Below are 13,594 nucleotides of genomic sequence, written 5' to 3' on the forward strand. Positions count from 1 at the left end.
TGCAAATATCAGCTTTACAATTACTGAGGACTTTACTGTCTTTACACCACCCCTCAACCCCTCAAGGCCCCACCCTGCTGTCATATGGAGGTCTCTTAAAACAGGGTGTCTAGCAAGTTAAATACTTTCAAAGACCATTCAATGACTACAATTGTCTTAGCCTGAAATGAGGCTCTATCAAGAGTAGAATGATCATTTATATACTGACGAATATAAATTGATTATCATTGTGGTTCTGTTTTATCATTTATGCAGGGATTTTAAATAAACAGGTACATGCCATCCTGTCTCATTCAGCCTACAGTCTGTTGTCATAATAAATGTAGTCCACTTCCTCATGCAGACTGGTGGACATTTATTGTCCTGGCAATGTTACCTATGCATTGTTTAGCGAATGTCATTCCTTGTGTATTCTGAATAGGGAAACATGGGGGAACTACAAGCTGTGAATCACCTGTTCAAGATGACGGGTGCAATGACATGAATGAGACTCGCCGTGAAATCCTGGAGATTAATGGAAGCATCAAGAAAGGGTTTGAATTAGGTAGAAAGTGAAAGAAAGGTGGAGCAATTGGAGGTTACAGTAGCTAGCTCCTCCAGGCCATCCAGACAGACACTACGGTGGTCACCAGCGGATAGAGTTTGCAAACACATAACCAAAAAAACTACAAGACTAACAGGATAACAGAGGCATTCAAATTCAACTCTTGATGCTTTAGCCAATTAAATGTAGGCCTCCAGGTATTTGGTGCTTGGAGTGAATGGTAGACCATGCTTTCAGAATTCAATAAAGAAATATTTAACACCTACACAAACAGAATTTAAGACAGTTTGATAACTTCGAAGATATTTAAGGCAACGTGGTGCGCATGAAGATGCAGAGGCCGATAAAGCCTGAAAATTTTGCTACATTTTAGTTTTTTTACCTATTATAATTTGGCTTTATTTCTGAAACACGTACTGATTAAGAAATACTTTTCATCAGCATTGGTTAAGAAAGCGGATGTTTTGGATTAAGAGCAGCAGACTTTGAGACAGTCACTGCCAATAGCATATTTTGACCATCAAAGCTGACCAGCCAGACCGCCCCAGGAAGGAAGAGAGTCGGGATAAGAGCCTTGCTAATCCAGCTTGGTTTTTAGGAGAGATCTGTCTCTACCACAACATATCAGATCAAACTGTAGCACTCGATGTCTGTGATGATTCTTCAGTGGCAGAAAACACCACCAAGGTCCTGGTGTTACTGGAAAACAAAGTAAACGAAAAATGTGTTCAGAGCGCAGGACCACAGCGGGACGAGGAGAGGTGAACTGTGTATAACATTGATGCTTGGTGCCCACACACAGTCAAAGTTGATGGACAGTCAAACTTTGATGCCGACCACGTTATCATCACCATCTTGTTGCTGCTGTTTGGATACACCCCACACAAAAATCAAATGATGCATGTTTATGTATATTGATAAGAAAAAAAAAAGCTGTTCTGTGTTTTGTGTAGCATGAAGGAGTTTCATGAACTTTCATATTGTTATGCAAGTCTGTGTTGTATAATGACCAATAAATTACCTAGTACCCTATTTAAATACTAAATGTGAATTTACAACATTTCAAAAGTCTTTAAGGACCTGCAGCCACCATGAAATACATTTCACTAAAAAATGCTGTCTCAATTAGCAGGATGTTGCTTTGCGTGAGCTCCAACCTAACTTATCTCTTTGTTTTAATTAAATTTGGCGTGTTTGCCTCTAGAGTTGCTTTGTTTCATGGCAATAAAGCTACAGAATGCAGCCACAGCGCCTGTCATCGTGAAAAACAATCTGCAGCTCAAGATAAAGACCAAATCCGCAGTAATTATTGCACCTTAAACATGAGGGTTTATGTTCCTATCTTTCTCCTTTGTTTTAATTTGGGGAACAGCCAGATAGAAGGCATAATAGACGACTGTAATTATGAGAAGATTGTGAAACAGGATTATTGGTTAATGCTTCACATACAGTAGAGCTGCCATTCCCAGTATAAGGAAATCCTTTTCTATGCAGCAGAGCTAGAAAAGCATAGCAGGGTTACAGTATTACATTTCTGCACATTCGTCTTGATACATTACCAATGAGGACTGTTTACTTTGCTATCTATATTATATTAAGAATTTCATGAGACACAGATTTACAGGTAAATGGGATTACTTCCCAGGGACTGAGCATGGCAGAACCAGAATATCTTTCCCCAGTAGGCTTGATGTTCCCTGTGGTTAAAGAGCCCTGTCTTGTCGTATCTGCCTGCGTCAGAGACAAACAAGGCTAACAAATTCTTTCCTGTGTTTTGTTTTCAGCCTGAAGCAACACCAGCAGTAAGCCACGGAGACAGGCCACTCTGGAAAGAAGAGAAAATTGGAATAAACAACTTCAGAAAAGAGGACTTGTGTCAGAAACCGAGGAGTATGAGAAAGTAGTGCAGAGTAACTTCAGTGTGCGTGTGTGTGTGTGTGTGTATATGTGTGTGTGCGTGTGTGTGTGTGTGTGTGTGTGTGTGTGTGTGTGTGTGTGTGTGTGTGTGTGTGCGTGCGTGCGTGCGTGCGTGCGTGCGTGCGTGCGTGCGTGTCATGGGCAACCATGCACGCATCTGCAGTATGCACGTGTGGGTCATTGTGAGTGTGTTTGTTTCTATCTTTGATCTAAAAATGTATCTCTGAGACTTATTCAGCACTGAAGTGTTTGATAAGATCTCCACACCAACAGCCGTCAGAAGACTTGCGGCTGCATATTGCCATATAGCTCCTGTGTGAACCACAATCCTAAAGTTGAACTGATGTCAGTGCGTTGCCCAGAGTGGTAATAACCATTACAATGATAGTCATAGAGCAGACGTAATAATAACTCTGTATCTAGCCGTACCCAAGTGCTCTGACAGTGATCCATGTGTGAACACAGTGGTTTGCATCAACAGTGATGCTTATGGTGGCACATGCATGGCTCACTTTCCGACCACTTGAGACCTACTCAGGCCCAGATGTTCAAATCCAAGGACAAGAAAACTCCCAACGACCTCAGCCATGACAGACTGCATGAATTTCCACAACAAACAAAGGTATTTTTAGTTTCAATCCTGTGTTGTCTGTAAATGTAGTAGATTGGTGTCACTTCTTTTCAAACGGTGGATGTGTCATTTTAAAAGCCATCTTTTCATATATTCCATATAATCAAAATGTGGAGATATGGCTACAGGACAGAAGGCAGTGGAGAAAAGCAGCACAAGGACTTTTACAGTAAGACTTACTAAACTCCTGCTCTGAAGTGAGGGTCTGTGCAATTTTGTGAATCATCTACTGTTGAAAACATTCCCACAGCACTGAATACTGATGTCAGCTGCAGTCCAGAGGTGACAAAAATTATCTTCTCTGTTGAGACAGGCGACATGTAGATAATAATTTTTTATTTTTCTGTTGCTATGACCAGAGAAAAAAAAAACATCCCAGTCCATGTAGCAGCCAATGTACAATACAACTGGGATGTAAGTCAATGCATGCAAAATGTAAAGCGTTGCATTCACTTGCCTTTTTGAAATCTATTGCTTGCGCCTTTTGGCAATAGCGCTGCTTTCTAGTGATAGCTTCGTAATGCATTACTGCACATGCTTGTACCTGGAAGAGGTCACCTTTTAGTACTGAACTGGCTTCTTGTCAACATCTAATTTATTCATCAAAAAGGGACAACCTTTTTATACATAGAAATTAGACCAGTCACCGCTGTATAACACCCCTCATCTGTAGTGTCTTCAGAGTGTCTGTAAAGTGAGTTTCAACAACGTATTGTAGCATCATAAGATGAGCAAAGAGAAGACACGCTCCACTTTGCTGTGCAGGCACTGAGCAGCATTTCTCTGTAATCTGGGGAAAGGACTGAAAAGCACAGCACTCAGCGCTAAGCTATCCTCTGTTAGTTCTGGTTGGTTCAAGCTCTGTTTCTTTGTGTGTTAACACGTTTAATAAAATTATTTTGTGCTTCGTTCATTTCACGGTGAAGAGAGCGAACTACAGATGACCTGATTAAAATTGTTTTTCTTCTGCAGTCATATGGATGAGTAATGGTTTTATGCAATCACACTGTAATATTAGCAACCATACAATGTGGGTTTGAAGTGAAACAGTCTAACGAAGCAAAAAAAAAGTGGTTTGTGTAAATAAGTGAAGTTTGTGTTTTAAGAAGTACAAGAGTTTTTGTATTTATAGTGTTTATCTGCACTGAGCTACAGGGTGAAAAGGAAATGTGTTTCTTAAGGATATTATTGAAATATGCTGGCACTGAAATAAGAATAAACTGTTTTTTGGTGGGTCATGTGAAAATAAAGTCATCCTGAGCTGAGGAGTCTGATGTTGGACCAAAGTCCAACGTTTTTATGAGGACAACCACAGGGAAACATCTGTCATGTGACTGTTCTGCCTGTGGATTCACGAAGCGGCCAAAACGGTGACGCAGGACTACACACTGTTGGATTTTAACATGACGTCTAAAGCGACCAACGCCTCTGTGGCCGGCAGTGGCGTAAGAAAAACACAACAACAAGAAGTCGTTTGGCATTTTTGTTGTGCATCATGACTGTTCTGATGACTATTTACACTGACTCCTTTCTCTCCGGCACTGGTGTATTCACAGTAGAAGCGGTGTCTGCGTTTGCCGACATCACACTGTGTGCAGAGGATGACTGTTCCATGAGTCACATATTTTAGCAGATGTTACATAATATATGACAGAGATGTATCTATGGGTAGGATATCTGTGATATGATGCTTGCGGCCGGGTGTCTGTGTATGTGAAGCCGTCAACTGCACTGGCAGTGGGAGACTCTGAGCTGTGTACCGTGAGCACATTTGTAAAACACACCTGATGATCAATACAATGAAGATGATAACTATATCTATTTTCTCTTGCAAATTCCAGACCTGCTTTCTTTTCCTGTTTGTTGGCAACGGCATGTCGATGTGTGAAATTTGCTTTTACTGGCAGCGACGATGTTGCCACACATGCACAACCTCGAGATTACACTATCACCCACACAAAAATATTTAACGGATTTATTTGATTAATTTATCTCCTTCTACTTTTAATGTCTCTTATCACTTTCTCCTTTCTTCTCAGCCACAGGTACTGTGTAGTTTTATAAACAACATGCCCAAGAGATATGAAATGCAGAATATGAGATATGGAAAACAAGTGATACAAATGAATATTTCTAGTTCTGATTTAGGCAGAAGGGTAATAAGATGGACCCCCCATACAAAATGTAAACTACTTAAGGGGGCTCTATGTAACATGTGGAGCAGTTGACATGTATTAGTCCCTTTCTTAATGGTCATATGTGAGCAGATTATAAGTAGTCCAGAAGAGATGCGAAAAAAACTTAACTTTTTCATGAAAGCATGAAGCTTGGTACACTTGTACAGTTTGGGGTCCTGAACATTTTCAGAGATGGAGCCATCGCAAAAACACCAAATGAGGCGGCCATTTTACTTTCCGCCATAACTGAATTATGTATTTTGCATCATATCTCCTGGTAATACAGAAAAGGTGACATCTACCTCCAGGTTTTGATGGTCAAGGATTACAATGATACAATATACTACATCATAAACTGTTCAGGTGAACAGTTTATACAGGGCCAAACTGTGCAAGTGTACCAAGTTTCATGCTTTTATGAAAAAGTGAACCATTCACCACAAATTTGTCGCATATCTTCTGGACTAAAGGTGACATGAAAAATGAGACCTTTCCCGTCCCTCCCAGTTGCCTGAACAAGCCTGTGGACAATTTGTTTAAGTTGTTTAATTCTGCTGGACAGTGAATCTTTTTTTGTAGGACACAGGTCAGATTTTCCGTGACAGTCCAAAGGATGTGACTTCATGCATGTTCAAGAGCGCCTCTCTCCGCTCTGCTAACAGAGAGCCAAGTAGCTAACATTAGTCCACTAACATAAACGAACGACCAGCTTCCAGCTCCACAGAGGTTCCACAGAGCCCCTTTAATGTTTCCAAATCTGATTGTTCTAAAAAATAGAGCCAGACTTTTGATTTCAATTAGCACATCAATATTTGAAGATAATTTCAAAGAGTTGGATGATAAATTATGTTTTGATTTTCTTTTCTTTCTTTCTTTTTTTTTGTTGAATTTGGTTATTTACCATTTGTTACTTTTAGGAATTAGATGTTTTTTCTGCAGCCTGTAAAAAACTACAAACCTCACAATGAGAGCGACCTAATCTGTTGTCAAACAGCTGTCTTTATAAAAGAATTACACTGTGAAAAATACTGAGAAGATGCAACAGGATCTGTCTGAAACAGCTCAGCAGGAGACAATGATTGATCAATCACAAGATACGTTTGCTTCGCAGTGATTAATCAGAGCAGCACATAACAATAACAAAAAACTACATTTTTGCAAGTTAGGAGGAGAGACAAGAAAGGAGGAGAAACCTTTAATTATTTGCATTTTATTATAGATAAGAGAAAAGTGCTCACATGTCATTTGTGAACAAACTACGAGGTGTTTCCCACACATAATTCACTTTGGCAGGCTGCCCTGGTATATTAACAGGTTCAGATAGGCTGCGTCATTAAGAATAAGCTTTAGGGGTGAAAACTGTAAAATGCAGGCCGTGTTTTTTTGGGCAATTTATTAAAACATACTGCTGACGAAGAACAGTCAACAGAGCAGCAGACACATACAGGGAGAGAGAAACAGAAAGGCTAGTCAAGCCAGCGTGTATGACCTTACTGTAAGGTGAACAATTAAAGCAACACTATGTAGGCAAATCTTTATGCAAATCTGAAAAACGGAGTGGATTTTTGAGTCTCATTCTCAGGTCCTCATTTACAGATGCTCTGCCCCCCATCACAGGTACGCAGCCATTCTGTAGGAAACACTGCTATGTAATGGCGATACCATTTCCAAATGACCTCAAACACATTTGGAATTTAAATAAGGCAAAAGAATTAACCAAAATATTATCCAAATCGCAGCATGCCCTATTGTGCAATATCCAAATCAAAGAAGCCGCAATTCTTTAATAAGTAATCAAATCATCACAAAAGGATGGGAAAAGGAATTTTGCATTTCAATCAGTCCTAAATCTGAGGAACAGTTTGCATTTGTAGCAGTATATCTGTAAGAAGCTAAAATCTGACAACTGACAGATCCAAAGTCCCACCCCTCCAGTTAGTTGTTGCTAAGTAGGACAGGCTTGACAGTAACAAGGGTGGCATTGGACAAAATAAACACAGCGCCTTGCACAGGGTCAGGTCCCCCAGCAACATCTTTCAACCATCCTGTCAACTTGTTTTTCTTTTCACACATAGCACATACAGTATACATTTTAACAGGAAGCAGGAAAGAAAGGCCCACAGAGCGAAAATGGGCGGGACAGGGTCATTACTGAGCATGCTAATGCATCATTCATGCTCTAATGTATATCACACCAAGCATAACTGATGTTTCTTTATGCCCACTACTGCAGGCACTCCCGATCACATTTATAAACCTACAGCACAGGTTCACACCTCATATAGACTTAGCAGGAGATGTTCTTGTTCCTGTGAGAGCACTAGAGTATCTTATACACACACATTATACTGTATAGACTCTCACCATAGAGACAGCTCGTCTTATATTCTATATAATTCATATAGAAAAACAGGAAGAGCATTAAATGTGAAAGCATAGAGGTGTGATCTAAACTGAGTGTGTGTGTGTGTGTGTGTGTGTGTGTGTGTGTGTGTGTGTGTGTGTGTGTGTGTGTGTGCTTCTGTGAACTCGTGGCAAATATGAAAGCAGAGGAAAACGGCGGAAGATAAAAAGAAAAAGTAGAAAAACAGAACATTTGTTCTGATCAAGCAATTAGCTTCAAAGCTTCGTTCTCTCTACAAAGTTTCCACGGTAACACTGCTGTACCTGCTCGATGTGGAAACAGAGAGGCAGAAAGTGTACAGAGAGCACGTAGAGCACTGTCACAAAAACAAACACACACACCTTCCCTAAAATCTTGTTGAAATAAATGTGCATAATAACCCACCGGTTTTTCAACCTGAGTGCAGTTAGACTCAGCTGCAAGATATCTCTTGTTAGTTACGATAGAACAGTGCAGTAAATGCATGAAAAACAACTGCACGTTAGAGAGGGAAGAGAAAATGACAAGAGGGAGAGGAAATCAGTGCGAATGGGAGATGCTGTGCGCTCTTAATGGGCCAGTGTAGTCAACAGGAGATGAGCTAAATAAAACATTAAAGCTGGTATTATGTCATTTCCACTGTGCCATCCAACCTCTATGTACCATAAGTCAGTGGGTGTGAGAATAATAAGCCACCACTCCACTTAGCCCACAGTAGGGCATGTTATCTTAGCTCATCCATATTCATGACCCTATCACTGTAACCCCACATTCTGCTGGGATGTGTTTCTGCAAAGGTAATCTCTCTACTGTAGGTGCAGCTCACAGCTCCGCTTCTTCAGCAGTAGCGTGGCTCTGCCTCGCCGTGGAGTTTACACTGAATTAGCGGTGGTAATTGATTGTGTAATCGCTCCATACCGTATGAAAGATCAGTGAGTCACACTAATGGTACCCAGTAGATTGGGAGTACAGTTTCCTCTGTGCGACCCTGTAGAGCTGCGTCATTATGAGAAGCGTTTGTTGGAAATGTCAAGACGGAGATACGTCTTCAGTTGACATTTTAGAGGACATGTGAGGCAAAGGGGTCGCACAAAGCAAAATCTTTCTCCAGAGAAGGCAGCGGAGTAACGATTTCATTACTGTGAGGCACTCGCTGTCTCTCTATGAATGTGAAACAATTGTAAACACTGACTCACCTCTTCTGAAAACTGGTGAATGGCTCTCACGGGAGAAAAAATGCTCACTGTGAAAATTTCTGAACTTCTCTTTGATTTAATTCTACTAATAACAATGCCCGCCTGATGGAAAAGGTAGCATTGATGGTGTAGGTGTAGAGATATGTGATTGTAATTTATAAAAACCTCTTACAATAATCACAAAGAGCAAGGACAGACAACAAGCACAGGAGAGGATTTCTGTTTGTCTCGTTGCATAAATACACAAACATTAGAGCCATTTAACCTTTTTTAAAAACACCATTCCACACATCAGAGACCGCAGATTTATAGTTTAAGCTTCTCTAACTTCACCTGTCTCATGTTGTGTCTGCATGCCTCTAACTGCCTGTTACCGTCAGCAGTGGTGATGTGACCCCAGACAGCCCAGCAGCAACAGATTTCCACTCCGCCGCTCTGCTCTGTGCAGCAGGCTGTTCATTGTCGAGCCTGTCAGAGCTTCCCTGTCAAAAATCATTGTCACCATAACAATATTCAGCCCCACAGCCCCTGCTGGCATTTCAGACAGTGGATCAGAGGCTGGCGGGTGACGCAGCCAGACACATATGCAGCACACAGCACTGAATGCAGCTGCATCAACACCGAAGTACTAGTGGTGCTAATTCTTTAAGGCTGAGGTGGGATGTTAGCGAGCAGCTATCTAACATGTCTGCAGAGATACATGACCTGTCCAGGTTGATTTATTCTTGCAGGTCTGCAGGCTAACCTGACCTGGCACACATTAAATGTTCTTTTTCAAAGGTCAAAGCAGCCTGGACCAGGTGAGGAGAGAGCAAAATGTACAGCAATGAATCACAAACAAGATCTTATTTTAAAATAAGAGATTTATTTTAAAAGTAAACTCATGTTTCACCTGTTAAATACTTAAATACTGTGAAGCTGCAGCAGCAGGAAATGTTCAGTTTGCATTAGCAGTAAATTAACACAGCGCTCGATAGATAGGTGGTGTATCAGGTATTAGCGGTGTGGTCAATAGCTTATTTGTCGGTAGGAAAAGCCTCATCAACTGGGTTCCAAAATCTAGGGAAAGCTTTTTTCTCTTAAAATTTTATGACAAACAACCTGAAAGCTGTTAAGACCAAACAGGAGCACCAACAGACCAACAGTGTTGTCCTTGGAGCTGTGCAGCCAGCAAGAATACAAATGGTTTGAAAACCCCAACTTGCCCCAAACTTAAACCAGTTGGAGCTACATGTGCAAAAGATTGACTTTGACTTTTTAAGAAAAACAAGATTCATGAATCACAGTAGATCAAATGGTCTGAGTTATTCATGCAGCAATTTTATAGTGCAGCTGCGTTCAAGGTCAAATTAAACATTTATGTTCAATGTTAAAATACCAACACTAAAATACTATATGTATGCAGATGCCCTTGTTGTAAATGTGTGTCATATTGCCTTTGTGACAAAGGCCCAAAGTTACATAATAATGAAATCATAGCATGAGTAACCCTGACAGATTACTCCAGTATTTTTAACCTTGTTTTCAGCTAAAGACAACAAGGCTGCAGCTCCAGTCAAGCAGAGACATTGTTTTGGCTTCTGCTATAATCCAAATCTGTCGCTTGCTGTTTTTCAAATGAGGAAGCTTTGCCAAGTGCCAAACGCTCCTCCAGTAAAAAGCTTTTTGCTGTTCCCGCTCCGCGGCTGGCCAGAGAAGCTTTAATTAAAACTCTGATCTGACACATTCACTGGTTCAGCCCCTGACTGCACCATTTAGAGGAGTGTGTGTGTGTGTTTGTGTTTTTTCTTAGTGTCTGATGAGATGATAGATAGATGTCTGTGCGCATATGTGTGTGTACACTTACAGGTGTGTTTTGCATATTTATGTATGTATGTAAATGAGTGTGTCCGTACATTTGTGTATTTGTGTTGAGATATATGTGAGTGTTTTGGCAAATAGTATTTGCAACGTGCGTGCAGCCTAAAAAATTCATTACAAGATGCACGCTCCATCTAAAATCTATTTCACCATCTGGAGACTTTCAGGCCGAATCAATCTTGTCCGTTTACAGGAAAAGTCATTTCATTTAAATAAAACAGGGCCGCTTTGCGAACTGCAGACGACTTAATGTTTGAGACAAATGCTGAAATTTACTGCCCACCTAAAACCTATTTACCTGATAGAGCTGCTCCTGTGCTTGACGTTGTTGTTTTCACGTTCTGGCTTACACTAAACAAAAGGGATTTAGCGTTTTGAAATATTAGAGGGATGTCCCACAATACCTACACTCTTCTAAACTAGGCTATGGATAACTGGGCCAGTGAGGCAGCATTTGGCCTAATACTGTATGTATCTGGGCCTCCGCTCAGGAGGGGGGGACAGGGGGTGTAATAAGTCTGTCTGTCAGCTGACGGCTACATCTGATGGTTTCCCCCCTGTGACTGCTGTCATCTCAACATCCTGCTCCCAGCCTGCAGAGCGCACCCCAAACCAGGGATCTAAATCTGTAACCAGCATGCAGGCATACACACACATACATGCACAGACTGCCAGTCTGCAGCTGAAATTAGGTTGTCAACGCTAACAGGCTGCTAGTCAGGTGCTTTGTCTCCCTGTGAGCCAAGAAGAATCAATAACCACCATTGCTGAAGCCTCTGTGCTATGGCCTAAATGTATCTATGAATGTAAACTGGAAAATCTCATAAGATAGAAAGTCAACATTTATTCACATTTACTTTCTATTTCTAAAGTTATTTTTCCATCAAGGAGATCCTGAAGCTTTACAAGAACTATGTGCGGGGGCATTTTTGCTTTGACTGACAGGTGCTTGTTTACTCTCCCCTCTTCAGCTCCATTTAGTTTACACATCGTTACCTAGATTTGGCTTTCTGTCTTCATCTTCCTGACAAGATGGCAGCACAACTGTGCATCACATCTAGACTATGCAATTCAGTAAACACCACATACTAATCTTTACAGTTTTTTAGCAGTTAGATTAAAAGAAATATATGTATCTTCCCAATTTACACAAATAAGAGGGTCCAATCAAACTCTGTAAAAAGCATTTGCTCAGAGATTTAAGCAAACACAGAATGTGCCTTCCAATTGGTTTCTGATCTTTCTGGAGCTTTCCCACCACCAGTTCATCTTAATCAAGCTATAAGCTGCTGCTCCATTTCCAGTCTTAATTGCAACATGGGAGAATAGTGTCAATCAACTGCACAGTCAAGAGTCAGTCAAAAGTGAATATGCACACTGACATATTTAAGTACACTTAATTAAGTATTATCACACTAAATTCTAAAAAACAAATTAGAATTAGGTTTTACCATGAAACTGGGACACAGCTCCAACTGTAATACATCCCTTTAAAAAAAACATACGGGTGATCACACAATATACTACAGCCATTTTTTTTATATATATACTCAATGCAATTTATACACCTGCTACCTCAGATTAGTGCCAGCATGGCGTGATGACCTTTCTACAAATCATGTAAAATGTCAAACAAGTCAAACAAAAACTGATTCCTGTGCAGAAACACCAAGAAACTCAAGTTTCAATTAAGAGTTTCAGCTAAGCAGAAAATTACCTTAAAATCATTAGCACAGACAAATTAAAGGTGTGCACAGTAACAGAACAAGGCACCAGATTTTTCAATGCATCAGCATTATCTGTATGTGAGAGAAAGAGAGAAAGGGGGGATGGTCAGGTAGAGAAAGAGAAGTCGTCATTGTAATAGAATATTATGTGAAAAACAGTGCAGTCAGTGAATAGTGGGACAGTGACACATTTTCTATTGTTTTGTCTTTTGTCCTCCAGCATATGAGATTTAAATTAAAAGAAAAACTTTGAGGTAAAGTGCTGACTATCAGCTTAAAGGGTGCTGACATCCTCACTTGGTGAATGGTGCAGGACTTGTAGTCATTTTTATACATTTTCTGTCAAATTTAATCTGTCATTTTCTGTTCATTTCAATTTTAATGAAGCAGGACAGTGATCCTGAGCTTTTATGGCAGAACTGAGCCAATCAGTCTCTTGGCCTCAAACCAAATGAGCATGTGTTTCAGACCAAACAGCAGAAAAGCACCCTGAAAAAAGCAAAGATGGACCACAGGCCTGGCAGAGCATCACACAAGACACCACGTCTGCTGGTGTCCTTGCATTGTAGACTTTATTATTCACTGTATAGGATTTGCTACCAAACTTGCAATTACTTTATGTTTATTTAAACTTGTTTTTTCTAAGCGGATATTTTCCACCTCCAGTTTTGTAAAAGAAATCCTGTCCACACGACCTTCGTTTAGCAAAAGATCTCAGTGAACACACAAAAACAATTACAAAAATTGAAATAGGGATGCCAGGCCAGTGGGTGGACACTGGTCTGCACTTTAACCTTCTAGTTTTGTTAATTTTCAGAGTCAACACAACAAAAGTGTGTCACTGTCACTTTAGATTTCATTTCACGGTTATCCTGTCCAACATCATTGTGATTCACGATACTATCCCGATAATCATCAAAATATTCTTAAAACTTGAAAATTAAAACTTAAATTGCACTAAAACATACTGGAATCACTTTAACTTGACATTTTGTTTGTTTCATTGCATCACAGGAGACACTATTTTTTAGTGAAAAACAATCAAAGAATCTTAAATATGTGAAATATAAACAGTATATATATTATAAATCATAAGGTCGTTAAGGATAATTAAATCGTCTCATTATCTCCTTGCTGTTCTTAGTTTGGAATCTGTATT

General features: G+C 40.2%; 1 protein-coding gene and 1 long non-coding RNA gene across 3 annotated transcripts in view; one reads left to right on the plus strand and one right to left on the minus strand.

The window, feature by feature from the left end:
• LOC311270914 (zinc finger matrin-type protein 4) overlaps positions 1–4,932 on the plus strand; it is a 58,286-nt gene extending 53,354 nt beyond the window's left edge. The window contains exon 7 of the mRNA XM_084376159.1: positions 2,329–4,932. Within this exon, the coding sequence (XP_084232285.1) occupies positions 2,329–2,350 (22 nt within the window). The 3' untranslated portion in view covers positions 2,351–4,932. The remainder of the gene's footprint in view (positions 1–2,328) is intronic.
• The window catches only part of LOC311270916, a 167,679-nt gene that overhangs the window by 126,124 nt on the left and 27,961 nt on the right, over positions 1–13,594 (minus strand). The gene's annotated exons all lie outside the window — the stretch shown is intronic.

The sequence above is a fragment of the Pagrus pagrus genome (genome assembly GCF_965226575.1).
Source record: "Pagrus pagrus genome assembly, chromosome: 15".
NCBI classification, from domain to species: Eukaryota; Metazoa; Chordata; class Actinopteri; order Spariformes; family Sparidae; genus Pagrus; species Pagrus pagrus.